General features: G+C 38.3%; 1 protein-coding gene across 6 annotated transcripts in view; it reads left to right on the top strand.

Moving 5' to 3' along the window:
* Positions 1 to 23,772, top strand: part of CRPPA (CDP-L-ribitol pyrophosphorylase A) — a 328,191-nt gene that overhangs the window by 30,791 nt on the left and 273,628 nt on the right. For all 6 annotated transcript variants that reach the window (XR_012432614.1, XR_012432615.1, XM_005550062.4 and 3 more), the window contains exon 3: positions 8,331 to 8,480. Coding sequence is in view for 4 of the 6 variants with exons in the window: in XM_005550062.4 (XP_005550119.3) it covers positions 8,331 to 8,480 (150 nt within the window). In the remaining 2 variants the exon portion in view is untranslated. The remainder of the gene's footprint in view (positions 1 to 8,330; positions 8,481 to 23,772) is intronic.

A 23,772-nucleotide genomic window follows, 5' to 3' on the forward strand; every position in this document is an offset into this window, starting at 1 on the left:
AACTGCTCCAGTTTGGAGGGCTGTGCGATTCACAAGTCATTTTTGTTTTGCTGGTTTTGTTTGCTCAAGCTTGATTGAGCAAACTTGTCTAAGTTTTTTTTACCATTTAACAATAGAGAAGTGTGAGGATGCAGCTCTGGAATATTTTACCATTTACAGTCTGAGAAAGTAAGGACCTAGGAGTTAGTGTGGGCAGATGAGAGGGTGTGGTTGAGAATGATTTCTGAAAACTAAGTGAACAAACACTCAAGAAGACTAAGAACTATTAATTGGATTTGGCAATGTGGGGGTCATTGGTGACATTGGTTAAATGTATTTTTATGGTGGTGTGACGATAACGACCTGATTGACATAGATTCCAGAAAGCACAGGAAGACAGAAATTGGAGATGTGCTCTTATACAGATAATTCAGAGTTGGGCTTTATACTTGTGTGAAGAAACTTGTTATTAGCTGGAAGAAGATATATATTAAAAGAATTGATTTAATGATGGCAGAAGTTATGGCATACTTGTATATTAATGAGCATAATTAAATGGAAGACTGGAAATTGAGGAGGCAGGACAGAAAGAATACTAAATGTGGAGAAGTATTTGAGAGGGAATGGGTAAAAATAGCTAAGTAGAGACATTGGCCATTAGAAGCCAATGTTTTTTTTGGAGTTTTTGTAGTAACTTTTGAACGTCTTCATTAAATTTACTCTTAAGTGGTCTTCTCAATGCTTTTGTGAGTGAATTTTTTTAAATTTCATTTTTGGGTTGTTGTATTTCTGTATACTAGCAGTAAACTGATTTTTTTTTTTTTTTGGTATACTAAGCTTGTTCTCTGTATCCTTGCTGACAACTTGCTTCTTCTAATAGTTAGAAGACACTTCATTGGTATCTTGTATATAAGGATCATGCTATCTGCAAATAGAGATAGCTTTACTTCTTTTGGATAACTTATTACATTTTCTTGCCTAATTATCCTAGCTAGGACTCCCATTACAATGTTTACTGGATATGGCAAAGGTGGATTTCCTTGCTTACTCTTGATCATAAAGGGAAAACACTCAATATTTTACCAGTAAGCATGATCTTAACTGTGGATTTTTCACAGACATTCTTTTTCAGGTTGAACAAGATCTCTTCTATTTATAATTTTTGTGCTTTTCTCACAAAGGGGTGCTAGATTTTGTCAGATGAGTACTATGCACCTGTTGACATGTTCATGTGTTTGTCCTTTATTCTATTAACATGGTGTATTACATTGACTATATATTTTTTTGATACGTTGAACCAACCTGGTATTCCTGGGATAAATCCCACTTGGTCATGGTGTATAATGCTTTTTTATATGTTGCTGAATTGGGTTTGTAAGTATCTTGTTGAGAATTTCTGCATCTGTTTTTGCATTGTTTACAAACCAATATCCCTAATTGGCTTTCTTTTCTTGTGCTGTCTTTGTTTTTGGTATTAGGATAACACTGGTCTTACAGAATGAGTTGGGAAGCATTCTCTATTTTTTTGGAAAAGTTTGAAGAATTAGTATTAACTGTTCTTTAAATTTTTGGCACAACCAGTGGAGCCTTCCGGATCTTGGCTTTTCTTTGTGAAAAGTTTCTAAATTACTAATTCAATTTCCTTTTTATAGGTCTATTCAGACTTTCTATTATCAAGTTAATTTTGGCTAATTGTCTTTCTAGGAATTTGTTAATTTTATCACTTTTCTAATTTGTTGGAATATAGTTTGTGGTTTGTATTCCTGTTTATTTCTCTGAGGTTGATAGAAATGTCACTACTTTCCGATTTTACTAATTTGCATTTTTTTCGTTCAAAGGTTGTGAACTGTTTTTGTTGGTTTGAGATGGAGTCTTGCTCTGTTGTCCAGGCTGGAGTGCAGTGGCGCCATCTCGGCTCACTGCATCCGCTGCCTCTTGGGTTCTAGTGCTTCCCTTGCCTCACCCTCCTGTGTAACTGGGATTACAACCATGCACCACCATGCCTGCCTAATTTTTTGTATTTTTTAATAGAGATAGGATTTTACCATATTGGCTAGGCTGGTCTCAAACTCCTGACCTCAAGTTACCCACCTTCCTTGGCCTTCCAAAGTGCTGGGATTACAGGCATGAGCCACCGTGCCCAGCCGCAACTGTTATTTTATAAAAGAACCATATTTGGCCTTTATTCTTTTTCTTTTCTCTAATTTATTTCTTTGTTTACTCTTTGTCTGTTCTAATTTTATTTCTTTTTCCCCCATTGTCTTAAGGTGAAAAATTACACTTGTCTAGAATCTTTTTATATAGGCATTCACAGTTACACTTTTTCTCAAAGGGCTACTTTAACTGTATCCCATAAATTTTCATATTGTTTGTGTTTTCATTGAAAAGTATTTTCAAGTTTGCTACTGGTTTCTTTGATTAATTAATTTTTTTTTTTTCAGTATCGTTCATTTTCCACATACTTTAAATTCCCAACTTTGACTAGGCATGGTTGCTCATGCCAGCAGTTGGGTACCCCAAGGCAGGCAGATTGCTTGAACCCAGAAGTTTGAGACCAGCCTGAGCAACATGGTGAAACCCTGTCTCTATCAAATATTAGCTAGGTGGGGTGGCACATGCCTGTAATCCCCGCTACATGGGAGGCTGAGACTGGCAGGTTGCTTGAGCCCAGGAAGCTGAAGCAGTAGTGAGCGGTGATTGTGCCACTGTACTCCAGCCTAGGGGGACAGAGTAAGACCCTGCCTCCCCCACTGCCAAAGAAAGAAAAGAATAAATAAGTTTCCAACTTTGTGTCTAATTTTATTCTTTTCTAAGAGACTATACTTGGTATGATTTTGATCCTCTTAAAACTTGTTTTATGATGCAGCATATGGTCTGTTCTAGAGAATGCTCCATGTGCACTTGAAATAGGTATTCTGCTGTTGTTGGGTGGTATGTTCAATAGATGTCTGTTAGGCTTATTTGGTTTATAGTATTTTTCAAGTCTTTTGTTTCCATATTGATCTGCCTAGTTCCAGCCGCGATCGAAAGTAGAATATTGATGTTTGTAACTATTGTTGGATTGTTTATGTCTTCAGCTTTGTTCGCTTTTGCTTGTATTTTGGACATCTTTTAAATGCAACCTATTTGTGTCTTTGAATCAGTTGTCTCTTGTAGACAGTTTGACAATTGTTGCCTTTTGATCCATTCGTTTTAATATATAATTAGATTTGTCTGCTAGCTTACTTTTTTCATATGTCTCTTATTGCTTTCTTTTGTAGTAAGTGAATATTTTTACTGTAATACTTTAATTCCTTTATATTCTCTAATTTTTTTAAGTTAGTGGTTGCTCTGGGGCCTACAGTATAAATGCAAACATTTATTTGCTTCAGAATGTACTACCTTAATTCCAGTGAGATATTTAAAAATTACATGGCTCTACTATTTTCCTTTTTTATACTGTTATTATGCATATTATATCTATGTAAGAAACCCAACAATCCATTTTATTTTTTGCCATTGAAAGTAATGGTAAAAAACTGCAATTACTTTTGCACCAACCTAATAATTATTAGTTTATATTTTGCTGTCTATAGAAGATGAAAGGTGAGCAAGTATGTGTGTGTGTGTGTGTGTGTGTGTGTGTGTGTGTATATGTGTGTGTGTGTATGTACTTTTTAAAATTTTAAATTAAAACAAATTTTTTGAGACAGTCTCTATTGCCCAGGCTGGAGTGCAGTGGCATGACCTCAGCTCACTGTAACCTCTGCTTCCTGGGTTCAAGTGATTCTCCTGCCTCACCCTTCCAAGTAGCTGGGACTACAGGCATTCACCACCACACCCTGCTAATTTTTGTATTTTTAGTAGAGTCAGGGATTCCCCACGTTGGCCAGACTAGTCTCAAACTCCTTACTTCAAGTGATTTGCCCGCCTCTCCCTCCCAGAGTGCTGGGATTACAGGTGTGAGCCACTGTACCCAGCTGCAAGTATGTATTTATAGAGTTTGTTGTATTAACTTCCTTGCCTGTCATTTTTAATTAATTTGTTACTGTGGATACAAGTTGCCATTTGGTATCATTTCCTTAATCCAGTACACCTTTATTCCTATCCACCTCCTTTTTGCTGTTTTCATCAAATATACACCGTTCAATATGTTATAGATTAATCAGTTAACTATGTATCTATTGTTTAATATAATTTATACAGACAGGAGGCAAGGAAATATTGGGTAGAAGAAGGCTGTTCCCTGGCAAAGGCCCCATCCTCAAGCCTGGAAACTCATGGTCCTAAATGGGAATAGACTTTCCTGTTTTCACACCCAAATGTTGCCTTTTGCCCTGCCACACCCTCCCTATCCTGTACCCACATAAGCCCAAAACCCCAGGCTCCATGAGAAGAAGAGCAGACAGACAGAAGAGCAGCAGAATGGCAGAATGGTGCAGCAGAGAAGGAGAGAAGAGAAAGAGCATCTGAACTTTGAGAGGAGTTCAGCTGGGGATGGCGGGAGAGAAGATTGACTGCTGGATGGCCAAACTCCAGGGGAAGATCATCTTCCCACCCCATCCCCCTTTTAGCTTCCCATCCATCCTACTGAGAGCCACCTCCACCACTCAATAAAACCCCCACGCGCACCATCCTTCAAGTTCATGTTTGATCTAATTCTTCCTGGACGCTGGACAAGTACCTGGATACCAGGAGGGCACTGAGCTGGTTAACACTTAAGCTGTCTGTGGACGACAGAGCTAAAGGAGCATTGTAACATGAATGCCCACTGGGGCTTTGGGAGTCATGGGTACCCACCCCTAGATGCTACTGTGGGGCTGAAGCCCAAAAGCACTTGCTTTGGCTATTGCACCTGCCCATCTGGGTGCTCCGCATCCCATAAGGGGTTTGAGTGTGTGGCAGCCAAACAGATGAGCCACACCCCTGTTTCAGGTCCTGTGAGGGGGTCAGGGAACTCTCACGTTCCATAATTGCTTTTAAAACCAGTATATAAAGAAAAATCTTTTATACTTTTATATAATGTCTTTTATACTTACATTATCTTTACTGGTACACTTTGTTTTTTAATGTGAATTAGAATTGCTGTCTCGGGTTGATTTCCTTCAGGCTGAACATTTGTTGCTATTTTTTTCTAAGATGAATCTGTTAGCAAAGAATTCTGTGTTTCTGTGGAAGTGTTTTCATTTTGCTTTCATGTGTGAAATACTGGTTTTGCTGGATATGAGATATTTTTACTTCTAGTGGCTATTACCCCACTGCCTTCTAACTTTATTGTTTCTGATAAGTCACTTGTTAATATTGATGTTCTCTTACTAATCATTTTTCTCGAGCGACTTTCAAGATTTTTTCCTTGACTTTGGTTTTCAGCACTTTCACTATGATGTGTCTAGATGTAGATTTTTTTCTGATTTTTCTACTTTGGAGTTCATTGAGCTTCTTGACGAGGAATTTTTCCTTTATTTTGGGAGGTTACCAGTCATTTCCTTACATTTTTTTTTTTTTTCTGCTTCTTTCTCGTCTTTCCTTTTGGTACTCCCAATACAAAATTGTTGTGTACTTAATGGTGTCCTTTATTCTGAGGCTCTGTTCATTTATCTTCATCCTTTTTTCTCTGTTGTTTGGATTGTATTACCTCTATTGATCTAAGTGTAAGTTCATTGATTCCTCTCCAGTCCAAGCTTGTCACTGAGCTCCTTTATAAATGTTCATTATAGTTATACTTTTCAATTCCAGAATTTCTGTATTTTTAAACTGCTTAACATTAGTGATATCGTCATACCTTGCCTTACTACTTTTGAGTGTAATTTCCTCTAGTTCTTTGAACATATTTATAGTAGCTGACTCTGATTTGAGGTCTTTATCTGCTAAGTTTGATATATGGGCAGGGCCTTCTCAGGCAGTTCCTCTTGCCTGCCCTTCCCCTCCCACCCTATCTTTGGAGGCTATCACTTTCCTATTTGGATGCATGACTTGTTTGCCTATTTGTTTATGACTTGGCTGGCCTATTTTAGTGATGTCTTTTACTTGCACAGGGAAAAGCTTCTGATGTTGCTTTTTCAGAGGGTGGACACTTGAGTATTATATAGTCATCCTGGAATGATAGTGGTTTCAGTGGGGGCTCTCTTTGACTGTCTCCTTCCCTGATCTCTATTATATTGTCTGCCTTTGATATCTCACCTAGCTGTTAAGCTTCACTCATTGTGTGCTAATGCTCACCCTTATTTTTGATAATGCCTTGGGCATATATCCCTTGTAGTCTCAGTTAAATTCTAGCCCCTTTGCAGGGGTAGTTTTTGAGGCCAGTATTGGAGGTTTGTTCCTAATCCCAGGAGAGCTTTTGTTAGCTGTGTTTTCCCCTGGCTTTCACTGGTAAACTGGCTGTCCGACAGTTTAGCTTTTTGCGTTCATGTATCTCCAGCATTCTTTTAATTGCTTACCATGATGATCTCTTTTGAGAGTACACTTAGGTTTGAATTTCCAAATAAAGTGAGTTCCCTTTGGGAGTGCTTCATAGCTCTCTACTCTCACATCCTTTGTCTTCTACTTGTGAAAAATCACCACATCACTGCTTTGAAACCGTGGCTGGGCACAGTGCACTCATTTTTTGGGAGTAAAATCGCTACTCTGACCTACACGGGGGCAGTACAAGACTCTAGTCTTTTATTTCCCCTGGTATGAAAATTGCCATATGTGTGAGCTGGAAGAAGACTGATCAGGGCCCCAATATTCTGGGGGCATGGGTGGGAACTATGTGAAAGAGGTGGGCCTCAACCTTGTGGGCCACACTTGCATAGATTTTAGCCTCTGTGCCATAGTGTTGAGGGGCATAGGAAATGCTGGCAGTCTGCCCTTCATACTGGGAACTTGGGGTGAGGAGGCCCTATCTTTTTAGCCATTACACTGAGCTGGCTGGGGGAAAGAAGAAGAAATTGGTCATGGCTCGAATACCACAGTCTGTTCTTACCAAAATTTAATAGATTTTCTCGAATAAATGTTTCTTCATTTGCTGAATGTCCTTAGGACAATTTTCAGAGGCTTTTAATGGTTCTTAAAATAATTTTTGCTAGTTTCAACGATGAGAGAGTCTGCAGAGCCCCTTGCATTGGCATTTTGGATGTCTCATGTTCTCTTAAGCATTTTTTAACTTCATGCCCTGGTATAGAATTCCAAAAATATACAGTTTCAGCAGAATCTTTTCTCTTAAAGCAGCATACATGTTTGTGTGTACACGCATTTCCTTTTTGTCTTATCTTCTAGCCCTACTGATAGGTGTTGAGCTTGACCAGTTGACCTACCCTTCACCTACTTGGATACCGCTTTCTCTTTGTCACCCTGTGTCCTCATTTTTGCTTTTATGGTTAGGTTCCAAATTTCTACTTGAGGCACTGGAAGGGGTGACACATTTTATAAACTGTCTATTTGGCTCATACATTCACTTTGATTTTCAGCCAATTCCTTGGCTTTTGCAAACCAGTGTGTGGACTATTTATCTTATTCAGATGTTGGTCTCATCAAGAAGACACTTGTTTTATTTGTGCACTAATTTCATATGCTGCAATCCCCATGTAGCAATTGTGTGGAAGAAAGGATGTTTTGGAGATCATATAAGGTTTGGTTAACTGCCCACCATTGAACTGTGTTTTAAAGCAGTTTCACTAAGGCAGTTGTTTTGGTAATGGCCTTCAAAACTGTATTACAATGAGACTCCATTAAAGATAAAGGGAAAAATTGTCAGACATGAAATGTCTCTTCTAAAGTTCAGATGCAACTATTAATAAGACAGCTTTCATCATAGCAATTGAAGTCAGTGGGTATTGCCTGAGGAAGCATTGCATGGAGACTGTGTTTGAAAGGAACTGTTTTTCCTCATGAATTAAAGCAAGACACAAATTAGAGCAACCCACATTGTTTGGATTGTTGAGTCTCATCTAGGGGATCTTGAAGAACTTGTTTATTTCCTTACGTATCTAATATGTAAATCTCCTGAGGGTATATTAATATTCATTTGCAATCCATATCAATTATTTCATGATAGTCTTTCTCTGCCTCCTTCATCTTCAGAGAATACCCAGTTGGATCTTAGCATCTTTTTTTTAAGTGTTGACCTCAATGGCCTGTGATCAGAAGGATTTTGAACCTATAATGAAGAAAAATTTCACCTTAATGTATGCAACTGTAATACTATAAAATTGATTTTTTTTTAATCTGAAATAACCATTTGTGAACCAATCACTTATTCAGATGTTTTCTTAAGGTAACTTGTTGAAGGTATGAGTAAGATCTATCAAAAGTGAGATACTGAATTCAGAACTTCACTTTAAAATAGCTTGTAGGTGAAATAATATATTCTTTGCCTGTTTGTTCTTTAGGCAGCAGGAGCCATTCGACCTCTTGTATCTACTGTCATCAGTCCATCTGCTGATGGTTGCTTAGACCACTCGCTAGAACGTGCCAGACACAGAGCAAGTGAAATGCCCCAAGCTTTTCTATTTGATGTGATTTATGAAGCATATCAGCAGGTAAGAATTCGGGCTTTTTGAATAAGCTGCTGTTATGTTTGGTTCCCCAAACAACCTCCATATTTGGAAAATTTCCAGAACTTATGGGACTGAGCGTATAGTTATACTCAAGGCTAAGACTTATTACAATGAAGTATTAAGGTTATACAGCTGGATCAGAAGAGAGACACACAGGCAGAATCTTTAGGAATCCATTTGCAGGCTTCTAGATGCTCTCTTCCCTCCCTCTCCTGAAGGATCATGCAAAGCACACTTTCTTTCCAGCAATGAAAATGCAGCAAATTGACATTTATGCTCTCCTGTTGGAGACACAGTGCCCAGGGTGTTGGATTGGTCATGTGGATATCCTCTGCTTGGCACATACAAAAATTCCAGATTTCGAGAAGGAAAGTTGGTGTTCAGCATAAATCATATTGTTGATACCTACAGTCTAGGCAGGCACAGTGGCTTGCCCTTATCAGTTAATTCTCAGATGCTGGCTGAGGGCCTGTCTTATAAGCCAGTCTTTTTAAGAACAGCAGTTTCAGATGTACTATGGTAAGTTATCTATACAGCTCCTTAGACATTTTGTTAATCAAAATTTTAGTTAAAAGTAAGTAACTTAAAAATCAAGTATTTTCATTAATATTACTGGATTGCTTCTGGTTTTCATGTTTTGGAAATACTGCTGTACTTACATAATTTTACTGTCATTTGTTTGCCCATTTGAGTAAATAGTTATTGAATATCAGATATTGAGCTTGTCAGAAACTTTGCAATGAGATAAGTTTGAGTAACTAATCTAGTGCTTTAGTCAACTTGCTATAGGAGGTGAGGAAGAATTAGGTAAGAGGATAGAAGAGTGGCCATAAGGATTAGAGGGTAGTATCCCAGAAACTTAATGAAGAGAGTACTTTCTGATTGTGCTGAATCAGATGCAAGCTGATCCATGGTCATCGTAGAATGTGGCAAAATAAAAGGAGGTGTGCAGTTTTAGGTTATAGCTAACTCTTCCTCTTCAAATGGTGCTGGAAGGTCACAGATGTCTATACTGTTAAATGTTGCCTAGGATTTCTAAAAAGTGAGACTGAGAACTGTACATAAACATTTGCAATGTGAGATTACCAGTGTTTGACGGGCGTGGTGGATATGAAAATCTTGTTGGAATTGATCTAAGAATAGAAGGGCTGATTTTTGGAGGAACTTTTATACATATTGAGTAGAGAAATGGGAGGAGGTAGCTGAATAGTTATAGATTAAGACTGACTTTTTTTTTCAGATGGATGATAAAATAGCACATTGTTATGCTGATGAGGGTGATTCCGCAGTGAGAAGACAGTAGTAAAGTGAGAGTAGATGGGACCTACTACATTAGTGGTATTGAAGTTGACCTTGGCTGGGAATATGGGTAGTTCATCCATAGGGACAGGAGGAAAGAGTAGGTGAAGACAGATGCAGATAGACTGGTAGATGTGATGAGAGGACTTGGAATTTGTCCCTTTTGAGGAATGAATGCAGAAAATATGTAATAGTGTTGACCATTTGGGAACTGAGCAGTGCATTAGGGTTCTCCAGAGGAACAGAACTAACAGGATATACGTATATATGGAAAAGAATTTATTAGGGAGAATTGGCTCACATAGTTACAAGGTGAAGTCCCACAATAGGCCGTCTGCAAGCTGGGGAAGAAAGAAGCTAGTAGTGGTTCAATTAGAGTCCAAAAGCCTCAAAAGTAGAGATGCTGAGAGTGCAGCCTTCAAAGGCTGAAAAGCCTGTTGTCTGATGTCCAAGGGCAGAAGGAACAGGAGTAAGCATCCAGCACAGGAGAAAGATGATGGCCAGAAGACTCAGCAGGCCAGCTTATCCCACCTTCTTTTGCCTGCTTTGTTCTAGCTGTGCTGGCAACCAATTGAATGGCCCCACCCACATTGAGGGTAGGTTTTCCTCTCCCAGTCCACTGACTCAAATGTAACTCCCTTCTGGTAACACCCTCACAAAGACACCCAAAAACAATACCAGCTATCCAGGCATCCTTTAATCAAGTTAATACCTAATATTAACCATCACAAACAGATATCTGGCAATTGTAACCAAGGTGTCATATGAAGTTGAGTCAGTTAGAAGATACCCATTTCAAGCTGGTCCGTGGTCACTGTAGAATGTGGTAAAATAAAAGGTGTGCAGTTTTAGGTTATAGATACTTCTTCCTCTTCAAATGGTGCTGGAAGGTCACGGGTGTCTAATTGCCATTCTATATGCTGACTGGCTGGATTGCTTCTTCTCCCTGTTTCTTCTGGCTTATCTCATTTGTCCCCTTATATATGCTCTAGCCATGTTCACTTTAGTTCTTCAAATACAAGATTCCCACTATCTGGAAGTTTACATCCCACCTTGCTACTTATTATTTAGTTATCCTATAATTATCATTTATTCAAGGAATTCTTTCCTGTCTGGCCACACCAGGTTGGGCTGACCCATTCTGTGTTCTTCTAGTGCCTGTTTTTCTTCTCTCCCCAGCATCAGACTGATAATTGAATAATTGCTTGAAGTCATTTGTGAAATGTCAGACTCCTCTGCTAGGCTGTGAGCCCTATGAAGGCAGGGATGGTACCTGTCTTGTTCTTAGCAATCTGCCTGGTATATTACTAATACCAAGTATATATATTCGTTCAAAGGAATGATCATAAAAGGCTGTGCATATATTTTTAAAATGGTCCACATACTTGCTCTTCCTCTGCCTAGGCCACTCTTTACAGATCTAAAACTGCTTATTTCCACTCTGTTTTTTTTTTTTTTGAGATGGAGTTTCACTCTTGTTGCCCAGGCTAGACTGCAGTGGCACAGTCTCGGCTCACTGCAACCTCTGCCTTCTGGGTTCAAGTAATTCTCCTGCCTCAGCCTCCCAGATAGCTGGGATTACAGGTGCCCGCCAACATGCCTAGCTAATTTTTTGTATTTTTAATAGAGATGAGTTTCACCATGATGGCCAGGCTGGTCTCAAACTCCTGACCTCAGGTGATCCACCTGCCTTGGCCTCCCAAAGTGTTGGGAGTACAGGCGTGAGTCACCACACTTGGCCTATTTCCACTCTTTATTGAGGTCTGTAGCAAACATCACCTCCTCAAAGAAGTCTTACCTGATAATCTTATAATCTTAAAGTAGCAGCATCTATCATGTATCCCTTTTTCTAGTATAAGAATCACTACTCCTGCCCACTTTTGTTTTCCATTTGGTTTGCATGCAATATGTTTTTCCACCTCTTTACCTTAAGTTTATTTAGGTAAGGCTCTTGAAGACAGCAGATACTTGGTTGGTTTTATCCATTCTGCCATTCTGTATCTTTTAATGGAGGATTTAGGCCATTTGTATTCAATGTTACTACTGAGATGTGAGGTACTGTTCTATTCATCATGTTAGCTCTTACCTAGGTACTTTTTTTCATTGTGTTGTTGTTTTATAGACCCTGTGAGGTTTATGTGGAGGAGGTTCCATTTTGATATATCAAGCTTTTGTTTCAAGATTTAGAACTCATTTAGCATTTCTTGTAGTGCTGGTTTGGTAGTAGCAAATTTTCTCAGCATTTGTTTGTCTGAAAAAGATTTTATCTTTCCTTCATTTATGAAGCTTAGTTTGGCTGAATAGAAAATTCTTGGCTGACAATTATTTTGTTTCAGGAGGCTAAAGATAGGACCCCAATCCCTCTGGCATGTAAGGTTTCTGCTGAGAAATCTGCTGTTAGTCTGATAGGTTATTCTGCTGAGGTGCTGTAACGGCCTGTGTTGCTTGGCTACCAGCCAGGAGGTGGTGCTTCCAAGAGAGCAGCAGCTGTGGTATTAGCAGTGGGATTTGAGCTTGCCCTGAGTTGCCATGGGGAAGTATTCTGGCTTCTCAGGAGATGAGTGGGGCCATAAAGTTCCCAAAAGTTTGTCCTTTGTGTTAAGCTACCAAGGTGGGTGGAGAAATACCACCAGGTAGGGGCAGGGTTAGGTGGGTCTTAGCTCAGACTCTCCTTGGGTGGAGGCTGCCATGGCCACTGTAGGGAACAGGTGGTTCTCCAGCCACTGTGGTAGTGTTTCAGGGAGGAGTATAACTGCCTCTGTTGTGCAGTAGAGTTCACAAAGTGAGTAGGAAGTAGCAGGCAGCAGTAAGCCTTACCCAGCTCCCACATAATTGGTGAGGCCTGTGTTACTCCCATAGTGCCCTGCTAACAGCACCACATGTAGATCTGGGCAGCCTGCACACAGGACTCAAATCTGCCCCAGGCCATTAGATTCCCTGCAGAAATAGCAACCATGGCTTTCAGACCATGTCCCTCCCCATCTGCCCACAAGGCTGGGCACCCAGATCCTGCACTCCTATCTGTGGCACACTTCCAACTTACCCTTGGGTTCTGTTCAAGGGAGTTTATCCCCACTTGAGATTATATCACAGAATTCAGTTGGGAGCTTCTTTCACCCTGCAACCCCTCCCTGAGTTCATTGGCTAACTTCCCTGAGGGATGCTCTGAAATATAGTCAGGAATGGCTTCCCTTGGCTAGTGCTGGAGACTGGGAATGCCTGCAAGGGACTTCCTGCTATTGCTTCTACTTTTATATTTCTTTTTTTTTTTTTTTTTTTTTTTGAGACGGAGTCTGGCTCTGTCGCCCGGGCTGGAGTGCAGTGGCCGGATCTCAGCTCACTGCAAGCTCCGCCCCCCGGGTTCCCACCATTCTCCTGACTCAGCCTCCCGAGTAGCTGGGACTACAGGCGCCGCCACCACGCCCGGCTAGTTTTTTGTATTTTTTTTAGTAGAGACGGGGTTTCACCGTGTTCGCCAGGATGGTCTCGATCTCCTAACCTCGTGATCCGCCCGTCTCGGCCTCCCAAAGTGCTGGGATTACAGGCTTGAGCCACCGCGCCCGGCCTACTTTTATATTTCACACCACTCCCTAAATCCAGTCCAGCTCCGGGTAGGGTTAAGGCCTTCTCCTGTGGTCTAGATTTTCACATTCCCCCATGGGGATGTATGATTGGAGGCAGGCTCTCCCCCTCTTACATCCTGGATGCTTAGAGTTTTTCACCTGTCTTCACAGAGGAGGCTGCAGCCTGCCACTTCTTTCAAAGGGTCTGTGGTTCTTTTGGTTTTTCCTGTTAAGTCCCTATTGTGGTTCTTGGGGAAAGAAAATCACAGTGTAAATCTCTACTCCCTATTCTGTCCTTCCAAGTGGGCTAGTCACGCTAACACTGCCTGCTATCTGCCACCTTGGGGGCAAAAAAAAGATCATACTTTGTTCTGCTTTAGTTTGCTTCTTAGATACCACTACCTGATATATCTTTTTTGGTGTGTATCTTTCCTATTAAAACCTCAGTTCTGTGAGGACAGGGACTTTATCTTGTTTAGTCTCATCTCTAGCACCTAGAAGAGTTTATGGCATGGATTAGGTTCTTAAATATTGTTGGATGACTTTCATGTGTATACATATATGTAGACACATATTTTATATGTTAACACTAATGCCAGTTATATAAACAGATTTGGTGTGGATAATATATGTGCATATATTAAGTACATACACATTAATGAAGTCCCCTTAAAAAATCTTTAAGAAATTCATCTGAAAAATTTTTGGAAGTATGGGCAAAGATCTGTGTGTAAGGTTGGTGATTTGCAGCATTTTTATAAGTGTCGTCATTTTTACTGAGTCTTTATTTCTAGAGATCAAGAAAATTGTGACATTTACTAATAGAAGCTTTAAAGGGTCACTAAACATTATTTTTGCAGAATTTGAGTATGAAATTGTTCATGTTAGAATGTTACTGAGAAACTAATACATAAAGTTGTAATAACAACTATATAAAATGTGTATATGCCTGTTTGTAAGTGTAAGTGCACACACAAAATCAGAAAGGTTGATTGCACTTGTGAATACCAAAATGCTGCTAGTGCCAATGACTGATAATTTAAAAGTCAAAATCTATTGTATTTTACCTAAGATACATAAATTCGTATGTGTTTGTTTTTAAAGAATCTCGGACTTTTCCATGTAACTAGGTATTTGTCCAGTTTTCTTTTATTAATATTGGAGAAAACTATTTCATCCTTGAGAATTTTTAATAACACATTAGGAGTTTGCTAAAGGAGAATATTTCTAAAGAAAATAACAAAAGAATAATACAAATTCAATAGTGGAAACTATGCGATCTCCAGGAACATGAAGAAAAGCCCACGGATTGGTTCAGTGGATTCTTATTGAATCTTCAAATGTGAAATTCTTTTCTGTGCAGTTTGAGGAAAAATAATAAATTATTATACAAAGAAGCTTTTTAAAATCCATTTCCTGAGAAAATTGTTGTTGTGTGCACAGATGGTATTTTGAATTTTGTTGTTCAGAGACCTGGCCTTGATTCTAACACAAGTTTTTGGTACATAGAGAATTTTAGAAGGTAATTTGTTAATTAGGTTTGAATGAAAATTCATGAAAGATACAGCAGGATTCAGCCAGTGACAGAATGAGTCTCTGGGGTGTTAATTATGTACCTTTTGCTTTGATATCCTAGACTTGACTGTGGAGATATGTAATATTTAAGTGTTAATCTCATAAGGGAGATTGAGAAGCTGTATTTTTTAAATGCCTGTTTAACTTAATTGAAACAACCCCTCTCCCCATTTTTAAAGATTCCTGTTGCTTATCTGTGGGGAGCTGAATATAATAGCTGTAAAATTAAAGAAATATGACAGGAATTCCAATTCATAATTCATAGCCTGCCTGTACCCCACATGCGTTAGAATAAATAAGACTTGTACTGTCAACAAGTTTGGGCTTTAAGTACTGAGTTAACAGGGATAAGTGAAGAAGATGAAATTTTATGAAGTGTCTTTTCTTTATATCCACAAAGCATTACAACTCTCAGAAGTTTTATTTCCATTTTTACAGTGTAGTTCCCCATTTCTTCTCCTTTCCTGCCTTCCTCCCTGGCTGTTTTTGCTAGTTGTTTGGTTGCACCTGGATTGGATTTGCAGATAAGGAAGAACCTCAGGGGAAACCTCATGCCACACTGGGTTTTTGGATAAGGGGCACAGTGGGCACAGGGAGCAAGAGGTACAGTAGAAAGATAAGAGGGCATAAGTTTTGTTTTTTGTTTTTTTTTTTTGTTTTTTTTAAATGGAGATTTGAGGAAAGGGGCAAGGAATGAAAAGCTCTCAGGAGGGTGAGTGAAAGAACATATGAAGAAAAATGATTTATAAAGCGAGATGAATAGGGATTTAAAGATGAAGCTTTGAGTCAGAGCTGACTTGTTACTTTAGTGAAAGTATTTGCAAACCATCGTTTCTTATACAAGTCAGTTGCAAACCACAGTAGCAAAGTGGCACATCTCAGTTATTAATGAAAACAAGATCTATATATTTATGGTATTTCATCAGAGAAAGTAAATTGACAATCTTGATGATGGATTTGGAAAGCATTTAACTCTTCAAGGTCACGCGTCTTCCTACTTGTCATATTTCCCATGGTTTTTTTTTTTTTTTTTCCTCCCTCTTGCCTTTTATTTTTACTTCTGTCAATTATTCTACTAGGTAGGTTCATATAGTCATGTCATTTTCTTTGGTTCCATTTTGGAAAAATTATGAAGAGCTGTAGAAAAAAATGATCCTGTGGGATCTTTTTTGAGTATATTTGTTACCCCCAGAAATTTCATTCTCAACCATTAGCCTAAAAACATAAATTAGCCTAAAAGCATAAATTACTTTTATCTGTTGTTCAGTTCATATGTATGGCAGTTTATAAGTGTTTCTAGTTCTGTAAGTTTCTGTGAGTTTCTTTAAGACTAATGAGTATAGTTATACAAGGTTAGCAGTGGTTATAGTTTCAGCCACATTTTCTGTAGCTTTTAATGTTCTTTAGTTTTCTAGCTTTTGTCAATCTGATGGTTGTATATTTATTTGTGTTTTAATTAGAGCTACATTGCTAGTGAGGATGCAGCTTTGTATGTTTGTTTATGTTTGTGTTACTTATTGCTGTGGTCTGAACGTCTGTGTTTCCCCTAAAATTCCTGTTGAAACCTCACCACCAAGGTGATGGTATTGAGAGGTGGCACCTTTGGGAGGCGATTAGATCGTGAGGGCTCTGCCTTTATGAATGGGATTAGTACCCTTAGAAAAGAGGCCTGAGGGAGCTTGTTTGCCCCTTCTACCATGTGATGATGCAACAAGAAGGTGCTATCTAGCAGGAATGGGTCCTCATCAAAAACCGGATCTGAAGCCTTGATCTTGGACTTCCCAGCCTCTCATATTGTGAGCAATAAATTCTTTTTATAAACTATGCAGTCTGAGGTATTTTGTTACAGCAGCCTAAGTGGAGTAAGGCACTTACTAACATTTTAATATGCTTTAATGTATTTTGTCCACTGTCTTCTGGGTGTCTTATCTTTTTCTTGTTGATGTGGTAGGGTTTTTTATACATCCTAGATACTATTTTTGTCTTGGTCTTACAGGTTACAAATATATTTGAATCTGTTTGTCAGTGTTGTCTTAAATACATTCATATATTACTTTGTTGCCAAATCTTGAGTCGAAGGTCTTGTTTAAGTTGTTGTCCGTATCATCGTATCATCGTTGTATTTTATTCTATTTTTCCATTTCACACTTAGGCCTTAAGTTTGTTTGGAGGTCATTTAAAAATATTCTGTGATACAGGGCACCTGCCTTTTTCATCTTTATAAAGAGATTTTTCAACATCATTTATAAAATCATCCATTTTTTTGACTAATTTGTGCCTCTATTATGTTGCCAACTTTTTATATATATGTAGATTTATTTCTGGGTTCATTATTCACTGTCTCCTGTGATACCACCATATTGTTTTATTTTCTGTTAATTACTTTCAAGATTATCTGTTTTAGCACAGGTTCCCTAGCAAATAGAGCCTTAGGCAAGGCTTAAATACTGATGTAAGATGATGATTACAAATCTGGCCATTATTTCACAAACACAGCTGGTCATTTCATCACATGGGGACATATTCAGACAGGCTTATCCAAAACTGTTGTATTGTTACCTCCAATGTACTGTTCTAAGACTCAGAGTTCATCTGGCATCTCCCCCTGTGTTAGCATTTCTCCCAGAGGCAGTGAACTCCTGGCTCCTTCAGTCACAGGGAGAAGCCAGATCCCATGACCTGTATCATGATTCTCTGTCTCCAGAGGAAGCTATGAGTAGAAACCAGAGACTCTGGCTGCTGTCCTCAGTTAAAGGACTATGAGGTCCCACATGCAATTAGTCACTCTGGTAAAGGGGTCCTCGGAGACAGATGAGACCAAGGGAAACTGAGGCAGGGAACAAGATGTGACTGATACACTTGGTATCGACCTTTATATCTTTTCTATACATTTGAAATCTTATGTTAAGTTCCCTCCAGTTGGAAGATTTTATTGGAATTCTTTAAGATTTTAAATTGATGTGTCTCTCACAGTCTGGGAGACACATCAACAACAGGTTGTTGTTCAACATTTGTTATGTGAGCTGCGTGATGGTTAATAAAAATCAAGCCATGACAAAAATTACTCCTTGATTTGCTTGAGGGGCAGATTTTAATTTACTAAAATTTTCAGGAAATAAGCAATCTCGAAACCCAAGAGAATTCATGCTTTAAATCCAGATGTTTTGTGGTGCTTAGGCCACACTGCACATTGATTATATGGCAGATAATGTTGAGCATTAGTTCATCATTGAACATTACCTGTGACATCTGCATCATGCCAATTTCACCGAGCAACCTGCAAGTCTCCTGCTTCTACACAACATTTTACACACTGAAAACATTAGTTGAAATAAAGAAAAGCATGCAACGCACTGCTGTGGGATTTCCTTACCAATTGAGACTCATAGAAAATAAAATTGAGTTCTTCAGATGCCTCCATTCCTTATCTATCTGGACAAAAGGCAACATACACACACCAACTGCCAGGGCAAACCTTGGGTTTGGACGCTAGGATGTTTTGACGTTTAAGAATTCATTCATCAATTGATCAAACTTATTTTAGATTTGAAATTATTTTTTAAGATGTTTGTCTTTTGTGGCCGGTGCTTTTAGGATGGACACTATTATTATGACCTTTGGGGTATAAGTACCTGAGGCTCAGATGCTCACATTTTATGCCTTAATGTAAAAAGACACAACTTTAACTTTCAGGCACATTCAGTGTAAAGGCTGTATTCCAATAATTATTTCCTGCCCTCAGTAAATTTTATAATTGAAAAAGATCTATGGATTAAGTTGATGTCTTTACATTTTCTTATTTATGAAGATAGTACAGTTCATTCAGATCTCTTACATTCTTTGAAGGATTTTTTACTTTATATTAGTAATTTCTTAGATTAGTTTTTATCTGTTCTAATATGTTATTTTCTATCACATTTTCTAACTGACATTTGCTCTTACAGCATTTTTCTGTCAGGTATATTGAACTTATAGCAGGCAAATTTATTGAACTCTGGTGTTGTTTCTATTTGAATTCTAAGTTTTCTACTCCCATGATTGTATTGTCTGCAATAATGACAAATTTGTACTTTTTTCCCACTGGTCCTTATTTATTTATCTTTGTTGCTTTGGCCAGGACCTCCAGTATCGTGTTGCAGTAATGGGGTATGTTTTTCTAGATTCCATCACTAAAGAGACTGTTTCATTTTTTAAGTATAATGCTTGATGCAGGGTTTTTTTGATAAAGACTTTATCAAATTTAATCTACCTTTAATTTTCACTTTTCTAAAAAGGCTTATTTCTCTAAAAAAAATCAAATAGCTATTGTGCTTTTTGAAATCTCATCCTTTTTCTACATGTAGCTCTCATGTTACTCTTTTCTTTTTGTCTAATGTGAATTAGCATTATAGACTTACTGATTTCAGACTGCCTTTGTGATTCTGGAGTGAATACTGCTAGCTGCAGTGTTTCAGACTACTGGATTTAGCTACCTGATATTTTATTTGGGATATTTTCCCTCTGATATTATCCCTCTGTTGGGATATTTTCCCTCTTCTTTTCATAATTTGCTGTCCTTGACTTTCAGTGCAAGACTGTGCCAATCTTAGAAAATGAGTTGGGTCATTTTTTGTTTGCTCTTTTTGGGAAACACTTTTAAGATAGAGTCATACCTCGTTATTGAAATTCCAATAGAGCTCCTCAGTAAGACTTCTAAACTTGGAGCTTCTTTAGGGGTTGGTGGGGCAGGGCGGAGGAGCAGCCTTTTGATGGTGTTGATAATTAACATTTCAATTTCCATAATAGTTATTGAATATCTAGACTTTCTCTTTTTTTCTGCCGATTTTGACGCTTTGTATATTTTTCTAAAACTTCTGTTCTTTTATATTCTCAAGTTTATAGGCATGGTATTTTTTTTAATTAAGACGTATCTGTAGGGGACGGGGAAGGGGAGATGAAGCTGGTGTTGGAGGAAGAGAAATGATTATCAAAAGCAGAAAAACTGAGACAAACCTCTGACAAGCATTATCAAGCCAAAAAAAGGAAGAGTAAAACAAATACATCTTGAGTTAAATACATAGATCATTCTTTAAATTTTTCTTAGATTTTAGTAAATATATTCTAAGCCGCTAATTTCTTATACCTAATACAATCAGAATTTCTCTAACATGACAAATTGAGATACAGTGCTTTCATTATCTTGTAGCCTGTATTTAATAACTTTCTCTCATACCTCAGGTGTCCAGGCAAATAATTCTCTCCTTTGTTTTATAAAGTTAAATATACATATTTTCAAAGCGTAGATAATTTCTTATCTGACACACTGCTATGGTTTGTATGTGTCCCTCTAAAATTCACATGTTGAGCTTAAACTCCAAAGTGATGACATTACGAGTAGGACTCTTTTAGAGGTGATTAGGCCACAAGGGTTCTGTCTTCAATGAGATTAATGTCCCAGGCATCAGAGCTGCCCAGCCCTTCTACCTCTTCTGCCATGTGAAGGCACAGTGTGTGTTCCTTTTTGCCCCTCCACCTTTTCTGCCATGCGAAGACACCATGAGAAGATGCTTTCCCCAGACACCAATCTGCTGGCACAGTAATCTTGGACTTTCCAGCCTCCATACTATGAGAATAAGTTTCTATTGTTGATAAACTACCCAGTCTGTGGTATTTTGTTGTAGTGGTCTGAATAGACTGAGACATGCACTCTTTTAAAAAGTTACTTTGTAAACTTGTGATGAAATATATAACTAAATCTACAGTTTTAATTATTAAGTGTGTGGTTCAGTGGCATTAAGTACATTCACACTTTTCTGCAACCATCATCTTCAGAATATATCTTTCAAAACTGAAACTTTGTGCTTATTAAATGGTAACTCCTCTTCCCCTCTCTCCCAGCTCCTGGCAATCCCCATTTTACTTTGACTCTGAGTTTGACTGTTCTAGGTGTACCTCATGTAATCATTGTATGTGACTGCTTATTTCACTTAGCATCATGTCTTTAAGGTTCATCTATGTTGGAACATGTGTCAGAATTTCCATTTTTGGGCTGGCTGAGTAACATTCCATTGTGTATACATACCACATTTTGTTTATCCACTCATCTGTTAATGGACCCTTGGGTTACTTCCACCTCTTGGCTATGGGGGATAATGCTGCTAATGCATATGGGTATATAAATCTGTTGGAGTCTCAGCTTTCAATTCTTTTAAGTATATTCCTAGAAGTGGAAATACTGGAAAGTATGATAATTCTACTTTGAATTGTTTGAGGATTTGCCATACTTTTTTCATAGTGGCTGTACCATTTTTATTTCTATCAGTAGTTCACAAGGGTTTCCAATCAGTTTCTACACATCCTTGTCAACAGTTACTTAAAAAAAACAAAGTAATTGTCCTAATGGCGATGAAATGGTATCTGATCGTAGTTTTGATTTGCATTTCTCTAATGATTAGTGATGTTGAACATCTTTTAATCTACTAATTGGCCATTTTTATATATCTTCTTGGGAGAAATGTCTATTCAATTCCTCTGCCCATTTAAAATTGGGTGGTTATTTTTTTTTTCTTTTTATTTTATTATTATTATTTTTTTATTATACCTTAAGTTCTAGGGTACATATGCACAACGTGCAGGTTTGTTACATATGTATACATGTGCCATGTTAGTGTGCTGCACCCATTAACTCGTCATTTACATTAAGTATATCTCCTAATGCTATCCCTCTCCCTTGCCCCCTCCCCACAATAGGACCTGTTGTGTGATGTTCCCCTTCCTGTGTCCAAGTGATCTCATTGTTCAGTTCCCTGGGTGGTTATTTTTTGTTGAGTTTAGGAGTTCTTTATGTATTCTAGGTATTAACCCTTTTCAGGTATGATTTATAAATATTTTCTTCTATTCCAGAGATTGCTTTTTTCACTGATATATCTTTTGGTGCACAGAATTCTTAAATTTAGATATGGTTCAATTTATTTTCTGTTGTTGCCTATGCTTTTGGTGTTGTATCCAAGAAATCACTGCCAAGGTTAGTCATGAAGATTTTGCCCCTATGTTGTCTTCTAAGATTTCTATAATTCTTGCTTTAACTTATATTTAGGTCTTTGGTCCAGTTCGAGTTAACTTTTATATACGTCATGATGTAAGAGTTCAAATTCATTCATGTGTATATGGATATTCAGTTTTCCCAGCACCATTTGTTGAAGAGTGTTTCTCGTCCATTAAGTGGTCTTGGCGCCCTTGTCAAAATTATTTGAACGTATATGTGGGGGTTTATTTCTGTACTCTATTAGTCTATAGGTCTCTCTTTACTACTACTACTTCAACTACTACTACTTCTCCTCCTTCTCCTCCTCCTCTCTGTTGTGATTAGTGTGATTTTATGGTACCATGTGAAATGAGGAAGTATGAGACCTCCAACTTTGTTCTTTTTCAAGACTGCTTTGGTTATTTGGAGTGATAAAGTACTCCTTAATGTAATTGACTCTTACCATATTTTCTTTCTTCCTTTTGTCTTATTATCTAGTGTAGTGTCCCAAATCTAATGGATGTTTAATGAATGTTACTATGAGACTTGATGACTTTTTAATAGTATAAAATACCGCATGCTTTTAAAACAATTTATTTTCCTCACGTACTACAGAATAGAAAACTGAACTTATTGTAGAATCCTTAGGTATCAATACTACTTTCTAAAACATACTTTTTATCCTAGTTCACACTTGTTCTGTAGGAATCGTGTCTTTTTTTTTTTTTTTTTTTTTTTTTTTTTTGAGACGGAGTCTCGCTCTGTCGCCCAGGCTGGAGTGCAGTGGCCAGATCTCAGCTCACTGCAAGCTCCGCCTCCCAGGTTTATGCCATTCTCCTGCCTCAGCCTCCCGAGTAGCTGGGACTACAGGCGCCCGCCACCTCGCCCGTCTAGTTTTTTGTATTTTTTAGTAGAGACGGGGTTTCACCGTGCTAGCCAGGATGGTCTCGATCTCCTGACCTTGTGATCCGCCCGTCTCGGCCTCCCAAAGTGCTGGGATTACAGGCTTGAGCCACCGCGCCCGGCCAGGAATTGTGTCTTAACAAGACATGAACATCTGTCTTTAGGCTAGACAATTTCTAAAAATGCAGTGTGGATGAAGTCCAATTGTAAACATCTAAAGAACAACAGAAGACAAAAAATAAAATGGAGGACATAGAAGCAGAGGCTAGAGTGGGGACACCAACAATAATAGAGTTGTTACTTCCTTCCTATGGCTTGTCCTGAGTTCATGGTATTGTATTGGAAAAGTAGGATTCTGGGGTAAAAAGACTTTAGTCTGAGAGATTACTGGAAATCTCAAAGGCACAAGATTGCTGTTTATGCCTTTCTGGTAAGAAAGTTAAAATGGAGAATAAAAGAGAAGAGGCATATAACACTTACTCTCTCATAAGCAATAGGTAAAAGGTTCTCTTGGCACTGTCAAAGGATTTTTGTTTTATCTTCTAAAATCCTGTTTTTTGTTACAGACTTTGGCAAGGGAGGCTCCTTCTCCTGAGTAAATAAAAATTAACTGAGATATATATCTTCTCTTGATTATTTACTGCAAGAATCTGCATCTTAAATTAGGTTCTCGCTTCTGGAGGATGGTCAGGAGGGGACAAAAGTTAGAAGGAAGTTGAGAAGTGACACAGATGGACACTAAAGAATTAGACATAACTGACAGTTAAAACTGCTGGCTTTGCACACCAGCATCCAAGCAATGCTCTGACATTCTTCCAATGATGACAATGTTGACTACCAAGCAATTCAATGACGACAGTACTTGTGATCACACTGTGAATTACTTGTGTACTAGTAACGATGCCATTATTTCGGGGGACAAATGAAGTTT

This window comes from Macaca fascicularis, chromosome 3 (genome assembly GCF_037993035.2).
Source record: "Macaca fascicularis isolate 582-1 chromosome 3, T2T-MFA8v1.1".
Taxonomy (NCBI): Eukaryota; Metazoa; Chordata; class Mammalia; order Primates; family Cercopithecidae; genus Macaca; species Macaca fascicularis.